Genomic DNA, 16048 nt, shown 5'->3' on the forward strand with positions numbered 1-16048 from the left:
TAATCTTTCTCCATAAGCTTAAAGCACAGAAAAGTTTTTAAATGAAAGACAAAGTGCAAGACAAATTTTCTTCTCCTCTTCCAAGTTAATAAGACTTTATGAAGTAGCTACATCTAATATGTAAATACAGATAGTAAGTGCCTTAAAACTTAGAATTTTATACATTATTAGGATTATAATATTAAAAAAAGATCACTTGAGCTGTTTCATAGGTATAAGATGTTACAGAAAATCCTGAATGAACTTTTTGGCCAGCCCAATGAATCAGTTGTTTATGGTACACATTATGTTTGAGAATAGGGTGGGGAATTCTTTTCATGTACAGGGAATATTTTTAACAAATGCTATATGTCTCAGTTATAGGATGTAGAATTAAGACACAATTAAATACAACTACCTGTAAAGTTGGAATGTAACACATGGTATGGGAGGAGTTAGTTTTTATTTACAGTATTCATGTATTATGGAAATACATTAGTAGAAGACATTTTTTTAGGGCTTGAAGAATTTGAATTGACTTGACAAAGGGATAATAGAAAACAGAAAAAGATGTCATTAGGTTAAGCAGACATGAAAAAATCATTGAGGAGGGTTAAAGTATGGGATTAAGCCTGAACTGAGCAGAGTGACAAGGAATAATCTGGACACATTCCAAAATGAGAATAAGTAGAGCTACACAGCATGTTTTTTAAACTATCCAACTTTATTTTTGCAGTCATTAAATCAGATTATTGAGTATCCCTTTTTTTGGGTCCCTGTACAAAAAGCATGTGAGTTCGAAGTAGGCAACAGTGAGCATTTTGTTGTTGTTACAGTTGAGCGACATTATCAAAGTTGTGTTGTACAGAGATCAATTTTAAACAGTTGTGGAGAAAGTTGGCTGTTAATGAAAGGATTGGAGGCAGAGAGAACTGTGGTCTTAAAGTCATTTAGGATCTAGGTTAACTTTTCTAAGGTCAGGTGTTCTTAGCAATTTCTTTATGATGGTTTCCTTAATTTTTTTAAAAATTGCTTTGTCGTTATTGACACATTTATCATTTTATGTTTTCTGGGTGTGAATAGTACTTTAAAATCACATTTAACAGAATTATTAATACAACTTTTCCTTGCCCTGTAGGTAACCAGTGGAGTTTTATTAATAATAATCTGCACACCCAGAACATAAATAGGTCTTCCAAAGGCAGCAGTAGCCTTGATAGATTATATTCCAGAAAAATAAGAAAGCAGCTAGTTCATCATAAACAGGTAATTTTCAGTATTTTTTTTTGTTTGTTTGGTTTGTTTTAATGTTTGAGACATTGCATGAGATAGACCTGCCATCAGACCTTAGGTATGATATTTAATGAACTAGTTAATTTAGGGAAATTATTTGACACTTTTGAGTCTGAGTTCCTTATTTGTAAGATGGCAACAATATGTAGTTTACAGATTTTTGGTAATGTCCTTTAAACTGTAGGGACATCCCTGGCGGTCCAGTGGTTAAGACTTTGCCTTCCAATGCAGGGGGTGTGGGTTAATCCCTGGGAGCTGAGATCCCACATGCCTCATGGCCAAAAAACCAAAACATAAAAAAACAGAAGCCAGTATTGTAACAAATTCAATAAAGACTTTAAAAATGGTACACATCAAAAAACAAAAAACTGTCTACCTCTTCACATGTCTATTACTACCATTCTAAGTGCAGCCGTCATTTGCCTAGTCAGAAGGCCTATCTGCCTTTGTTCTTTCTCAGTCCAATCCATTTTTCATGCTGCCCCTACAGAGTTCTTTTAGATACAAACCTAATCATATCACTCCTTCTCTAAATTATTAGTTGTTTCCAGTTGAACTTTAGATGACGGTCAAACTCCTTAACATAGCTTTAGTATATCTGTCATCTGCCCATCTAACTTTCAGGTTTGAATTTTGGTCTAGCCATACTGAATGTGGGTTCCTGGACCACCTACACCAGTTTTTTCATCCAGGATTTTAGTATGTGCTTATCCCCCATCCCTCCCCTCCTTCCCACCGACTACTGAATTTACTGTTTTGCTTGGATAATCTAACTTATTTTTCACATGTTAGTTTACATTCACTTCCTCAAAGACGTTTTCCCTGGTTTCTCAGTTATTATCCCATAAAATATGTTCCCCATGTACCCTATATTTTTCCTTTCATTATATTTATCATACTTTTTTGTTGGGATTCTTTTATTAACCTGAGTTTATAGCTGATGTCAGATTCTTATGAGCCAGTTCTTTATTTTAAAACGTGTCTTCCTCTTTGTCTTACAGTATATATAGGAATACATACTGTATCTTTGATACCCGGTATAGAGCCTAGTGTGTCATCTAAAAATATTTGTATAATTGATTTAAGATGAAATGAGATTTTATAAGAACGCCTTTAAGATCTGAAAGTTTGTGAAAGCTTTTGGGCTTTTTAAAAAATATGAACTCAGCAATAAATCATTTAGTTTTACTACTGAATTTTTCAACTATGAGCAGCTATTGGCCTTTTGCAAGAAAAATGATGTGAAGCTTTTCCCTCAACTCCTTTTTCCATTTGAGACTCCTAACTAATTTTAGGTGGTACTAATAATCACCTAAAATTTCAAATTCAGCTAAAATTTATCGAGCACTTAATGATTATATTTGCTGTATTTACTTTAGGATATGAAGATGGAAAACAAACCTAGAGAATGATCCAGTGGATTTTTCTTAGCAGTATTTTACTATTTTATGCTTTATCATAAAGGACATTTTTGGGACAGTTAGCAAAACTTAAAAGTGGGGTCTGGGGCTTCCCTGGTGGCGCAGTGGTTGAGAGTCCGCCTGCCGATGCAGGGGACGCGGGTTCGTGCCCCGGTCCGGGAGGATCCCGCGTGCCGCGGAGCAGCTGGGCCCGTGAGCCATGGCCACTGGGCCTGTGCGTCCGGAGCCTGTGCTCCGCAAGGGGAGAGGCCGCAGCAGTGAGAGGCCCGCGTGCCGCAAAAAGAAAAAAAAAAAAAAGTGGGGTCTGAGGAATAGTTAGTTGTTAGTAGTGCATGGATGTTACTTCTTTGATTTTAGTGGTTGTATTATGGTTTGTAGGAGAAGGGTCTTGTTTCTAGGAAATACACATTAAGGTATTCAGGGGTGATTGGTCATCAGGTTGCCAACTTATTCTCAGATAGTTAGGGAAAAAATGTCTTTGTACAGCAATATAAATTGTTGATTAAGATTATGGTTGTTTCAAAATAAAGATTATATTTTTTCTTGATTGCAGTTGTTGTATATGTTAATTGTAGAACTTTTGGAACAATTTTCTGAAAATACTGATTTGTTCTTCTCACATTCACATACCATGTATTGATTATTTAATACACGTGCATGCTGGTTTTAATTTATGATATATTTTTCTTCATATATGGAGATAACAGCCAAATGGATATTTCTTTATAATATAATGTTCTTTTTCTTGCTGATAACAAAAATATGTAGCAACAGTAGAAATTTAGGAAATATTCCTTGAAAAGGTAGATTAAGTTCTTAACTAAATTGTGCATTTATAATTATGGCTATAATGTTCTAGTGACTTTCTGTTTAGAGTAATGTTCTGCATAATGGATATATGGCAAAGTGGTTTTGTCATTCAGCAGATTTTCAAGGTCTTTCTAGGCAGAAATTTTTTTCTCCGTGTTGGTCTATTTGTTCATTTCAACCTACTAGTGGTTGCCAGGGGTAGGGATGGGACAGATAGGATAGGAGGGAGGAGGGCGGGCAGCATAAGAGGACAACATGAGAAAACCTTGTGATGGTGATGGTGTACAGTATTAACTGTAGTGGTGGATACCTGAACCAACAAATTGGGTAAAGTGTACAAGAGATCTCTGCATTATTTTTTAACAACTGCATGTGAATTTACAGTTACTGCAATAAACTTTTTAATTAATAAAAAACATAGACATACCAAAAAATGTTCTACTTTTGAAGATTCCCATAAAAGCCAAGCTAAGAATATTGTACAATAAAAGAATTTTCCCCATGTATTTAAAAATAATTCTTTTCCTCTGTTTAAAAAATACTCCATCAGTCAATCTCATTAGTGGCTTACATAAAAAAGTATTCCAGTTATTTCCCTTCTCCCATGGGTAAGAAATTGATTACTTCTTAATTACAACAGGGGGAGATCTTTTATTTGGAATTTGGAAGTGATTTTTAAAAAATCAGCAACATAGTTTAAACTAGATTTTTCAGAGAATTACTTATTCCATTAGTTTGATGTATAGATTCTGAGGAGTATAATAATTTCCTTTGTTGTTTTTAACACTGTTAACTATAAGATTAACTTTTTTTTTTTTTTAAGCAACTTAACTTACTAAAAGCAAAACAGAAGGCTTTGGTGGAACAGATGGAAAAAGAAAAAATACAAAGCAACAAAGGATCATCATATAAACTTCTGGTAGAGCAAGCCAAATTAAAGCAGGCGACCTCAAAGGTATGATCTTTACTTTTTAATGTAATTATCTTAGAAAAGTCACTCTCCCTTTTAGTGTTTTAAGTTACTTGAATAGTTAAGTATTTTTAGTAATGATCAGGAAACTTTGTTATTCTGCTTATCAACAAAAATCTATTCTATGTACCTTTTTTGGGAAAGGTAGCTTTTAACTCAAGTAAATATATGATTAATGTGGGCTTAAAATATTTTTCTAGTGTATTTCTTCTAAAGTGAATTGTGTTCCAGTAAATTGAAGGTAAAAGGACTCAGGAAATATATGGGTTTCCTAATGTGTCCTTTATATGTAAAATTTTTTAAAATAATGATATATTTTTTTAAATTTGGGGGATAACATTTATATGTAGCAACCACGTTTACAGATTGTGTTTCTATAAATATGAAATTACAGTTACTCCATCAGAGTTTGAAATGAATTAGTACTCTGTACCTAGTATATATAGGTTTCTTTACCATTCACCTTTTATGATTATATTTAGGATGTTTTGACCTGTTGTAGCCTTTCTATAGAATTTCACCTTTCTGATATTCTGTTATGTATCTGATACCTTATTTTAAAATAGGACATGAGGTATATTGGTCAGTATAGTTTTTAATAGTCTTACTTTTTGAAGCTTATGGTTTGCCTAAAAATTTTCTTTAGAAGTTGTAAGTTTTCTGAGTGAATATTTTCATGTCATAAATAAACTTTTACTGAAAGAATTTTCATTCAATAAACAGTGGTTTAAATATTGTAAATTTCTGTGTACAGCACTTTAAGGATTTAATTCGATTACGTCGGACAGCAGAGTGGTCTCGTTCTAATTTAGACACAGAAGTTACAACAACAAAGGAAAGCCCAGAGATAGAACCACTTCCATTTACCCTGGCCCATGAACGTTGTATTTCAGTAGTCCAGAAACTTGTCCTTTTTCTCCTCTCCATGGATTTTACATGCCATGCAGATCTCTTATTATTTGTTTGTAAGGTAAGTAAATGAATAGGCATAATTTATAATTATACAGACTTAGAAAAAGAAATAAGAAAAAATGCAGTTTTTAATTGATTTTTAAGAGAAATAAAAGTGCTTTCACTGGTTTTCCTTTTATGCAGTTTAGTGTTTTTTTTAATGTGCCTTGAAAGGTTTTAAAAATATTTTGGCACTTATTTCTTAGGAGACCTAATGTGTATATATATATATATATATATATTTTGCGGTACGCGGGCCTCTCACTGTTGTGGCCTCTCTGGTTGTGGAGCACAGGCCCTGGACGCGCAGGCTCAGCGGCCACGGCTGACAGGCCCAGCCGCTCCGCGGCATGTGGGATCTTTCCAGACCGGGGCATGAACCTGTGTCCCCTGCATCGGCAGGCGGACCCCCAACCACTGTGCCACCAGGGAAGCCCCTAATGTATATTTTTAACCTAGTAAAAACTAGATTAATGTAGATTTGAAATGTAAGTAATGTGGGTATGTCTATCTACAGCCTACCTTTTGTCTATTAGGATAGGAAATCTACAAACGAGTGTCAGATTATAGCATTGAAGGGTATATTAATGCCCTGAAAGCTTTCCTGTAGCATATTCATTGCTTATAGAAATTATTTTAAACTATTCAACTCAGGTTTTTACCTGGATTTTAATATTTGACCCATGAAATTACATTTCTTTTGCATTTACATCAAATAATTATTTTGACATCAAAAGCATATCTCATTGAAAGCAGTTACTTCAATGCTTTATTTTTGGAGAAAACATATTTAATTGCTATTTAAGTGTATGATTTTATAAAATGTATTACAGGTTCTTGCACGCATTGCGAATGCCACGAGGCCAACTATACATCTGTGTGAGATTGTGAATGAACCCCAACTGGAAAGACTGCTATTACTTTTGGTTGGAACTGACTTCAATAGAGGAGATATATCTTGGGGTGGTGCTTGGGCTCAATATTCCTTAACTTGTATGCTACAGGATATTTTAGCAGGTTTGTTAGGATTTATTTTTAATAAGGTATGTCAAAATTAGCTTGTTGCTGCTTGACTAATCTTTAAAGGAAACTGTGAGCTCCTCAAAAGTATAAAATGTCTCTTTCATGTATGGCAGTAGCAACCATTTAGAATTACTTTTGCGTTTAATTATGTTGACACTTGTAATAAATGCAAGTTTTTATGGAGGAGTTAGGTTACAGAGTACAGGGATATTGGAGCTAGTCAGCTTCCTTATTAATACCAGCAGTGGGCTGCTTCCTAATTCTTTATGTGCACTTGAGGAAGGTACTCCCTGCTCCTCAGTTTTTTCATCTGTAAAATAAGGATAATAAAAGTATCTTTCTTATGAAGTTATTTTGATGAATAAGTGAGTTAATGTGTGTAAAGTGATTATAATAACTCCTTGTTCATATCGCACATTTTGTGTTTGCTATTAGTTAGCATTTGAAGGTAATGCAGTGAGCCCTAGCATTTCCTTTGGTAGGTGTGGACTCATTTGCCTCAGAATCTTTTGTGGTTGGTAGAGTACACATGCTATTCTCAATACTGGATGAAAAACTATGTTTTGGATGTCTGTTTACTAATTACTAAAGCAGTTAGGTTGCTCTTCTTACCTGCAGGAGAATTGCTGGCTCCAGTAGCTGCAGAAGCCATGGAGGAAGGAACAGTGAGTGATGATGTAGGTGCAACAGCTGGTGACTCTGATGACGCCCTGCAGCAGTCTTCAGCTCAGTTGCTGGAAACTATAGATGAACCTTTGACACATGATATAACAGGTACATTCTTTAAATTTTTTACGTAAAATATCTGTAGCTCTTTTTTAAGAAAATGAAACATGTTTCGAAATTAAGAATATTAATGAAGTATAAAATTAAGTTTTATATTAGGTCTTTGGCCTTAGTAACCATATCAGTTATTTTCCTGATAAGTATGTTTTGCTTTGATTCTCTGAATGCATATTAAAATAAAATGGTATCCTTTCACAGGGTCTGTGTTATCTTGATATGGTCTTATTTGGCTATGTTGAAAGAATTACAACCTAGAAAACAGTTAAAGATACACAGTGGTAAAGATAGCAAGGCTCTTGTTCTCTTTTTCTTTTTTCTTTCTTTGTTTTCTGCCTTTTCAAAAACTATAATGTGTATCTTAGCGTGTACAGTCCTTTGTGGTGTACTCCTTACTTTTGAAGACTGTTTTGCAATGCTGTGGTCATTTCATCTGTCTCATTCCTTAATCTTAGATTCTCTCATGATTTTATCCTTTCTGTCTGATAGTCCCTTTATCTGGAGTAGACTTTCTTCTCTAGTTTGCATGATGAACTTCTTATCTAAGATTCCCATAAAGCATGCTCTCCTCCAAGAAGCTTTTTCCATTACCACCAGCAATGCTGGAGACTGCCGTCGGTGCTGCCTGCAGCGCTGCCTACATTCTAGATTGTCTCTGATAGCACCTATTACGTTGTAGTTGGTTTAATTTCTGTAGTGTACCCTCACCTCTGAACCTCTGTTAATTTGTTGGAGGGTGGACATTTGTTTTATTAATCTTTATATACTCAGACCCTAATACAGGCTAGTATTTTCTTGGCATTCTATAAATATATGTTGAATAATAGAGGGTGGGAAGGGAAGGAAGATAAGAGTTGTAAGGCATAAAAGGCTAGTTAAAAATTTGGAGTCATCTGAGAGCAAAATCATTTCCAATTCATGATAGAAAAATAAGGTGAATAGCAGTCTTAAAACTGAAATCTTTGCTTTTCACTGTAATACCTGGTATTATTTCCTTAACTACTGGATGTAATATAATGAATTACATATTGAGGCAATAAAACGAATAACATTGTTCATTCTAGAAATGGTTAATGATTATTTTTAACAACAAAGTTTATGTAACTTGATTCAACAAGGATTAATCATATGGTCTTTTTCCCTAGGAAGTCACATATTATTGCACTGGTGTTCTTAATTTTGTGTTATAGGGTGATATTTTTGCATACTTACGCTTAATTGTCAGGTATAAAAATTTAGAGATTTTTGTATCAGTAGAAATATATATTATGTATAAGTAAATTAACTTTTTCTGTAATTAAAAGCAATATATTGGTTAAATTTTATGTTATGTACTCCACCAAAAAAAATCACTTTCAATTATTTGAAGGTGCACCTCCTCTTTCCTCTTTGGAAAAAGATAAAGAAATTGATCTTGAGCTACTTCAGGATCTAATGGAAGTTGACATTGATCCTTTAGATATTGATTTGGAAAAGGATCCTCTTGCAGCCAAAGTTTTTAAGGTACGATATAGTAGAGTAATCTTTGCAATTAAAACCTTTCATCTTATACTTCTGGTTTATTAATTACTTAAAAGATGAAAGTATACACCTAATATAACCCATTATTTAGCTTACTCAAAATTAAATTCCTCTAGGTACTATAGTGGATTTTTTATAGAACTAGTGGAATAGTATACGGAGGACTTACATCATTTTATTAATATAACCACTAACATTATCTTATATGATAATAAGAACCACTAATAAGCATGGGAGGTATGGTTATGGACTGTTGACATTTCAAGCAGCATTTAAGCTTATCCAAGTTGGGTTCATTGCAGAATCTCCTTCTTTGTTAGCTGCTACTTTTTCTAAAGGAGATACCTCCCTAATACTTTATTTTGGTTCATTTTGTGTGTAAGAGATTTTATTAAAGATGTTAATTACCTCTCAGAGTCTAACAAATAAGGTTTTTTTAGATTTTGGGATAAAATGGAGAGAATATTATGAACCATTCCTTTAATCATTAAGATTATGTTTTAGAAATTTAAAGGGTAAGGAGAACGTTTATTTTGTAGCCCTGTTTGACTTTAGGTAATGTAAATAATATGTCACTCTTCGTGAAGAGGCAAAAATAAACCACAGTTTTTTCCTATTCTTTTAAGCCAATAAGCAGTACATGGTATGACTATTGGGGTGCTGATTATGGCACCTACAATTACAACCCATACATAGGAGGTCTTGGAATTCCTGTAGCAAAGCCACCAGCAAATACAGAGAAGAATGGATCACAGACAGTTAGTGTTTCAGTGTCTCAGGGTAAGTGTGTGTTCATATTTTAAGGCATAAGCTATTCTTAAAACAAGTCCTCAATTTATGTATTCTTTGTCTCCTGAGAATTTGATCCTGAGTGTTTGCTGAGAGGGTTTATTATTGCAGGGGTGCCGTGAGAGTGACTGTCATTCAGAGCTGTGTGTCAGTCAGTTTAGAAGAGCTTCTATTTATGGTCTATTTTTTGTTTCTCAGAATAACACTTTGCAAAATATATTTGTGAGTTGTGTGGGTGTGCTGGTGGTTTTAATTAATTTTGCTTCCTTTTATTTTTATTGTTAATAATAAATTTATATTTTATTTGTAAACAGAATGAAATCACGTTGAGTATTATTTTTGCACTCTTCTAGTCACATAGAGTATATAACTTTTTTTAAAAATAAAATCTTTTCTTAAATTTTGAAACAATCATACATTTACTGAAAAGTTGCAAGTTAATACAGAGAACATTTGTTATCCTGACCCATTTGGGAGTAAGTTGGTAATCTGATGTTTTTTTGTTTTATTTTGTTTGTTTTACAAAGCAGAACATTTCTTCTACATAAACACATCAGGAAGCACATTCCATCAAAATCAGGAAATTAACATTAGTAACTTTAAGACCCCATTCAGGTTTCAGCAGTTATGTCTAAATTATGCCCTTTATGCAGAATGATCCAGTACAAAATTGTGTGTTGCATTTACTGTTGACCCTTGAATAAGGTGGGGGTGGGGGGCCCACTCCCACACAGTTGGAAGTCTGTGTATAACTTTACAGTTGGCCCTCCGTCTCCAAGGTTTTGCATCCATGCATTCAACCAACTATGGATGGTGCGTACATATTTGTTGGAAAAAGTCCATGTATAAGTGGACTCATGTGGCTCAAACTGTGTTGTTCAAGCATCAACCGTAGTTATCATATCTCTTTAGTCCTATTCAGTCTGCCACACTTTGTCAGAGGTAACTTTCATGACCTTGGTGCTTTTGATGATTATAGGACACTTGTTCAGTAGAATGTCCCTCAATTTGGGTTTGTATGCTATTTCCTCACAATTAGATTGTGGTCATGTGTTTTTGGCATAAATATCAAGAAAGTGTACTGCTCAGGTTTTCTTACTGCATCCTATTAGGTGGCTCATGATTTTAATTTGGACCACTGCTGGTGGCTTTAAGTTTAATTACTTGATAAAGGAGATGTCTACCAATATTTTCCAGTGAAAAGTTATTCTTTTCCCTTTTGTAAGAAAGTTTTGATGGGTTGGAGTGGCAGAATAATACTTGGAATCTATTCTTTTTTAAAAAAGTTATTATTTTATTCACTTAATTTTGAATAGACCAGTGGTTTCCTATTTTATTCAGTGGGTTATAATTTGTTATCATTATTTTCTTGTTTTTATTGAGGTAAATTCAAGAGATCATAAAATTTTCCATTTTAGCCTTTTTTTTTTTTTTTTTTTTTTTTGCGGTATGCGGGCCTCTCACTGTTGTGGCCTCTCCCGTTGTGGAGCACAGGCTCCGGACGCGCAGGCTCAGCGGTTGTGGCTCACGGGCCCAGCCGCTCCGTGGCATGTGGGATCCTCCTGGACCGGGGCATGAACCCGTGTCCCCTGCATCGGCAGGTGGAACCTCAACCACTGCACCACCAGGGAAGACCCATTTTAGCCATTTTTAAGTGTACAATTCTGTGGCATTAAGTACATTCGCAGTGTTGTCATTATTTATTTTGATGTTCGAAATGTCCCTGATTTGACACATGGTATCTCCTTTAATCTGGTCTCTGTCTTTTTGAAATGTCTTCATATTTCTTTGAACACTTCCCTGTTTCCTGGCATAACAAAATGCCCCAGGCTCATCATTTACTTTCCCTTCCCCAGACTGGGAGTTAGCCACTTCATGAATGAAAATGGTATTTCAGAACCTTTTAGTGGAGAAATGTGATTAAGAATTCAAGATTTGAGTGCTAGATAGACTTGCTGTTAATTTTTGGCTGTTCCACACTCTCTCTTGATGGATAAATCTAGGGAGTGTGTACACACATTTGTGTTTATATTTATTTCTATATTTGTCTGTCTATCTGTCTAGAATGCCATGAGTCCACATTGATATATCAGTTAATCTAACAGTAATCTACTCCATAAGCTTCATATTAGTTTTTTCCTTTTCCATATTTCTCTTTTCTCTGATAGTGAGGTACCTGATTCTCATTATTCTTAATTTATTTGCTTCCATTATCATTACTTCACTTACTTGATCTACCTCTCTTTATATATCTACTCTCCCATCTCTAGCCTCCTTTGCACATATGTTGTTACCTGCTGTAACTCTGATACCCCATGCCAGGTTGTTCTGATGTGAAGATACACTACTCACCCTGTTTTGGGTTCAGATGTCAACATTTTATTGTAGGAAGTAGGACGTGAATAATAATTATCAAATAGGTTTTGTTTTTTCTTTTAATTGCTTTCTGTAGCCCTAGATGCTCGTCTAGAAGTTGGACTTGAACAACAAGCAGAACTTATGTTGAAAATGATGTCAACCCTAGAAGCAGATTCCATTTTACAGGCATTAACAAATACATCTCCTACCTGTGAGTAAAAGTCACCATTCTTAGAGAATTACCATGAACAGTTCATCTCCTGATTATTTTCAGGTGCACTCAGTAAGGATGGATTTTTAAATTCTCCCTTGCTAAGTTAGTAGGAAGTTGAGAAATAAGACAAAGGATTAATGAATCAGGAGAGCAGAGGGGGAACAAATTACCTCCATGTAGTGCTCATAAGTTCAGTCCAAAAACCTGAGTCATGTTTTTGTTATGGTGGTGGTGTGCGGTTAATGAAATTCCTGGGGGAGCCTGCATAGCTAGCTGCCTGGGGGTTCGTTGCATTATATCCAAATTTATGATAAAATGGGTTTCTTAATAGTAACATCTTTATCTTCCTTTAAGACCAAGATGGAAGACTTAGATAATGAAGATAGCCAAATGGGCCTGATTGAACTACAGAATTGAGAGGATTTACTACCTAATTATTTACAGCAAAAGAAGAAAAACTTTTTGTAGTAAATGACTGGATAGTAAATATTTTAGGCTTTCTGGGGCTATACAGGGTGTGTTGCAGGTCTACTCTGACTTTGTAGCAGGATGAATAGGCATGGTTATTAAAGAAACCGTGTTACGGAATCTGGTGGCCTGTCAGATTTGGCCGTTAGGACATGGTTTGCTGACTGTTGATGTTGTTCTAGGCTTGGGTAGATCCCCTTCTGTCAGGTGAGTATAGTTAGATAGCAGCCTGTCTATCTTAACATAGGAGCTGTGCTGACGTGATGGTGATATTTTTATTTTTCTTAGGCCAAGAAAAATAAAAACATGGTGGGTAATGGTGGTGAGTAAAGCTGTAGAGATACTAGTTAGAACCTAGGAAGCACATCATGTCCTTCTCCTATGAAGTAAAGTTCCCAACCCATTTCAATAGAGAAATTTGGATTTTTAGATCTTCCTATGTTAAACTGAATTCTTTTGGTTTGCATTCTGTATTTCTTGCCTTAGGAAGTGTATAAAAAAGGAGAAAAAGAGAAGATTTGTCTAGTGTTCTGTTTCTCGATATATTCTATCTTTTGATTATTTTCCTGTGCAGAACTGTGTTCTCCTTTTAATATAAAACTTTCTAAATATATGAAAAACTCTCTTAACATCCCTTTATTTCTCTGCTCCCCATGAATATATACTCAGTTAGTTTGGTGTGTGTATCCTGGCATCAGAATTTTTGAACACTTCCCAGGCAATTTTAATGTGCTATCAAGGTTGAGAATCAATGGATTAGAGTCTAGGTTATTCTAAAACTACCTTCTCAAGAAATAGGCAGGATTCTTTTTTCTTTCCCTTTTCTCCTCCCTCTTATTAATTAGGAAAAAATTGAAAATAAAAATTTATAGAGAGTAAGGTTCTTCTCCCTTTGTGGACAAGTCCTGTGAATTTGGGAGCTTCTCTTTGTGGTGATTATCTTTTGAACTTTCAAGTAATGTTGTAAAAACAGGTTTTCAAATAATACAATGCTGAACCATTTTAAAGAATGCAATTTTAATTTTTAAAAAAATATACCTTGACTTACCTGTACATATTAATAACTAGTTAACATTTCTCCTGATACTTTGTGTATAAAATCATAACTGTGTTTAATTTTCAGTATCACAGTCTCCCACTGGAACAGATGATTCGCTTCTAGGGGGTTTACAAGCAGCGAACCAATCCAGCCAGCTCATTATACAGTTATCATCTGTCCCAATGTTAAATGTTTGTTTCAACAAACTTTTTGCCATGCTTCAAGTCCATCACGTTCAGGTATGACTTCAGGAGAAATTGTGTATTTTTAGACATTATTGCCAGCCTAGAAAAGATGAAAATAAACGGGCAGATCAGTCTCAACCAGACAGGGATGATTTCTTTGTCATACTCAGATGAAAAAATGTTGGCGATACTTTGATTAACCCAGCTTCTCAGTGATAGGTTATTTATAACTTTTATGATTTTAAGCTTACTGCTTTTGTTCCAACTATATATTATACACACACCTGCATTTAAAGACTTGAATCACGTCTTTTAATTTAGTAAAACATTTATATTAGGTAAATTATAAATTTTAATTCAGTTAAATTTCATTTGATCTAGAATTTTAAGATGTGTTTGCTTGTGAACTGAATTGAAAGTAACCAGAAGAAGTATTTTTCTTTAACATTTATTTTTATTATTTATTTATTTAATTTATTTTTGGCTGTGTTGGGTCTTAGTTGGGGCACGCAGGATCTTAGCTGAGGCATGCAGGGTCTTTTGTTGTGGCATGCGGGCTCTTCATTGCAGCGCACGGGCTTCTCTCTAGTTGTGGCATAAGGGTTTTCTCTCTCTAGTTGTGACACGCAGGCTCCAGGGTGTATGGGCTCTGTAGTTGTGGTGAGCGGGTTCCAGAACAAGTGGGCTCTGTAGTTTGCAGCATGCAGGCTCTCTAGTTGAGGCACGCAAGCTCAGTAGTTGTGGCGCGTGGGCTTAGTTGCCCCATGGCATGTGGGATCTTAGTTCCCTGACCAGGGATCGAACACGTGTCCCCTGCATTGTAAGGTTGGTTCTTCACCACTGGACCACCAGGGAAGTCCCCAGAAGAAGTACTTAATAGAAAAATTATTTACTCATAATCATAAGGATTCATACATGAGATTTTTGCTTAAATGGTATTTCCTGATAGGTACATTTTCTTTCTGTCAATTTACATTCTATTTCAGTTGGAATCACTTCTCCAGTTGTGGCTCACATTGAGTCTGAATTCTAGTTCGTCTGGAAACAAAGAAAATGGAGCAGACATTTTTTTATATAATGCTAATCGAATACCTGTCATTTCATTAAATCAAGGTAAGATTTATTAGAAGGAAAGTTATTAACGTAGCATAAACAATCTAAAAAGGTATTGATTAGGTTAACACCTAATCTTTGTCATTAGGGTTGTAATGTTGTAGTGAAAAAAACATATTTAAAATACTGACTTAATAATTTGCAGGAAAGAGAACAGAAAACTTATTCTCTGGTCTATATTATGTCTGTGTTATACACAGACATAAAATCTACAATGTTCTGTTTATCTTTACATTGTAGTTCCTTAAAGTATTGTCTTGTTCATGGGCTGTTCTTTTGCAACTGGTCTTTTTTAAAAATGTGAAATACCTCTAGGGAATTGATAAATTGGAGAAGGATGCCAATTTTTTGTAGAAATTATGTTCTTTCATTTTTTTTCTTGGCAAATGCAGGAATGTGGGAATAGTGAGACTTGAATAATATCCTTCAACAGGAATAGAACTAGCTTTCAGCTCGGGCTATAGGAATCTATTTAAAGAACAGTAAAAATCATTTATTCCTGATGCTTTCTCTCTAGAGATGTGCATCATGCATGGCCTTCACATGGCCTGTCTGTCAGCCTTAGTGACAGCCACACTGGCTTACGGTCCTACTTAACATCTGCATTCTCTCAGCAAGAGCTGGCCCTACTTTAATTATTAGGTTTCCTTCTGTTTCACTGTATTAATGATTATTATTATAAATTTTACTCCCATCAGTTTTTAAAACTTTTTTATTGTGAGAAACATTAAGCATAAACAAGAGTGAATAGAAGGGTAAAAAAAGTAATTATTTGTTACTGTCATCAGGTATTTTGTGAGTATTCAAATTTCCAATTGTCTAAACTATTACAGAAGTTTTTTTGTATATTTGAAATAGATTCCATATGGAGTCTACACATTTTAATTAATTATGTTTCTTAATTCCTCTAATCTGTCTTTTTTTTTTAAATCCCCTTACAAATTTTAGTTGTTTGTTGTCTTTCAAGATTACCTAGGTCCCAATTTTTAGTAATTGTATCTCTATGATGTCCTCTCTACTTTCTATAAATTGGTAATTAGACATGGAGCTTAATCTGATTTGAGTTTTTTTTTTTTTTTTTTTTTGTGGTACGTGGGCCTCTCACTCTTGTGGCCTCTCCCGTTGCGGAGC

At 34.7% G+C, this 16048-nt stretch overlaps 1 protein-coding gene across 1 annotated transcript in view; it reads left to right on the top strand.

Moving 5' to 3' along the window:
* The window catches only part of BIRC6 (baculoviral IAP repeat containing 6), a gene marked incomplete at its 5' end in the record, with an annotated part of 236934 nt that overhangs the window by 100277 nt on the left and 120609 nt on the right, over positions 1 to 16048 (top strand). Inside the window, 10 exon segments of the mRNA XM_082852055.1 lie at positions 1118 to 1245; positions 4327 to 4458; positions 5228 to 5443; positions 6258 to 6441; positions 7066 to 7221; positions 8600 to 8733; positions 9378 to 9531; positions 11993 to 12109; positions 13704 to 13858; positions 14791 to 14917. Of these exon segments, the coding sequence (XP_082708181.1) occupies positions 1118 to 1245; positions 4327 to 4458; positions 5228 to 5443; positions 6258 to 6441; positions 7066 to 7221; positions 8600 to 8733; positions 9378 to 9531; positions 11993 to 12109; positions 13704 to 13858; positions 14791 to 14917 (1503 nt within the window).

The sequence above is a fragment of the Leucopleurus acutus genome (assembly GCF_964270905.1).
Source record: "Leucopleurus acutus genome assembly, chromosome: 12".
Taxonomy (NCBI): Eukaryota; Metazoa; Chordata; class Mammalia; order Artiodactyla; family Delphinidae; genus Leucopleurus; species Leucopleurus acutus.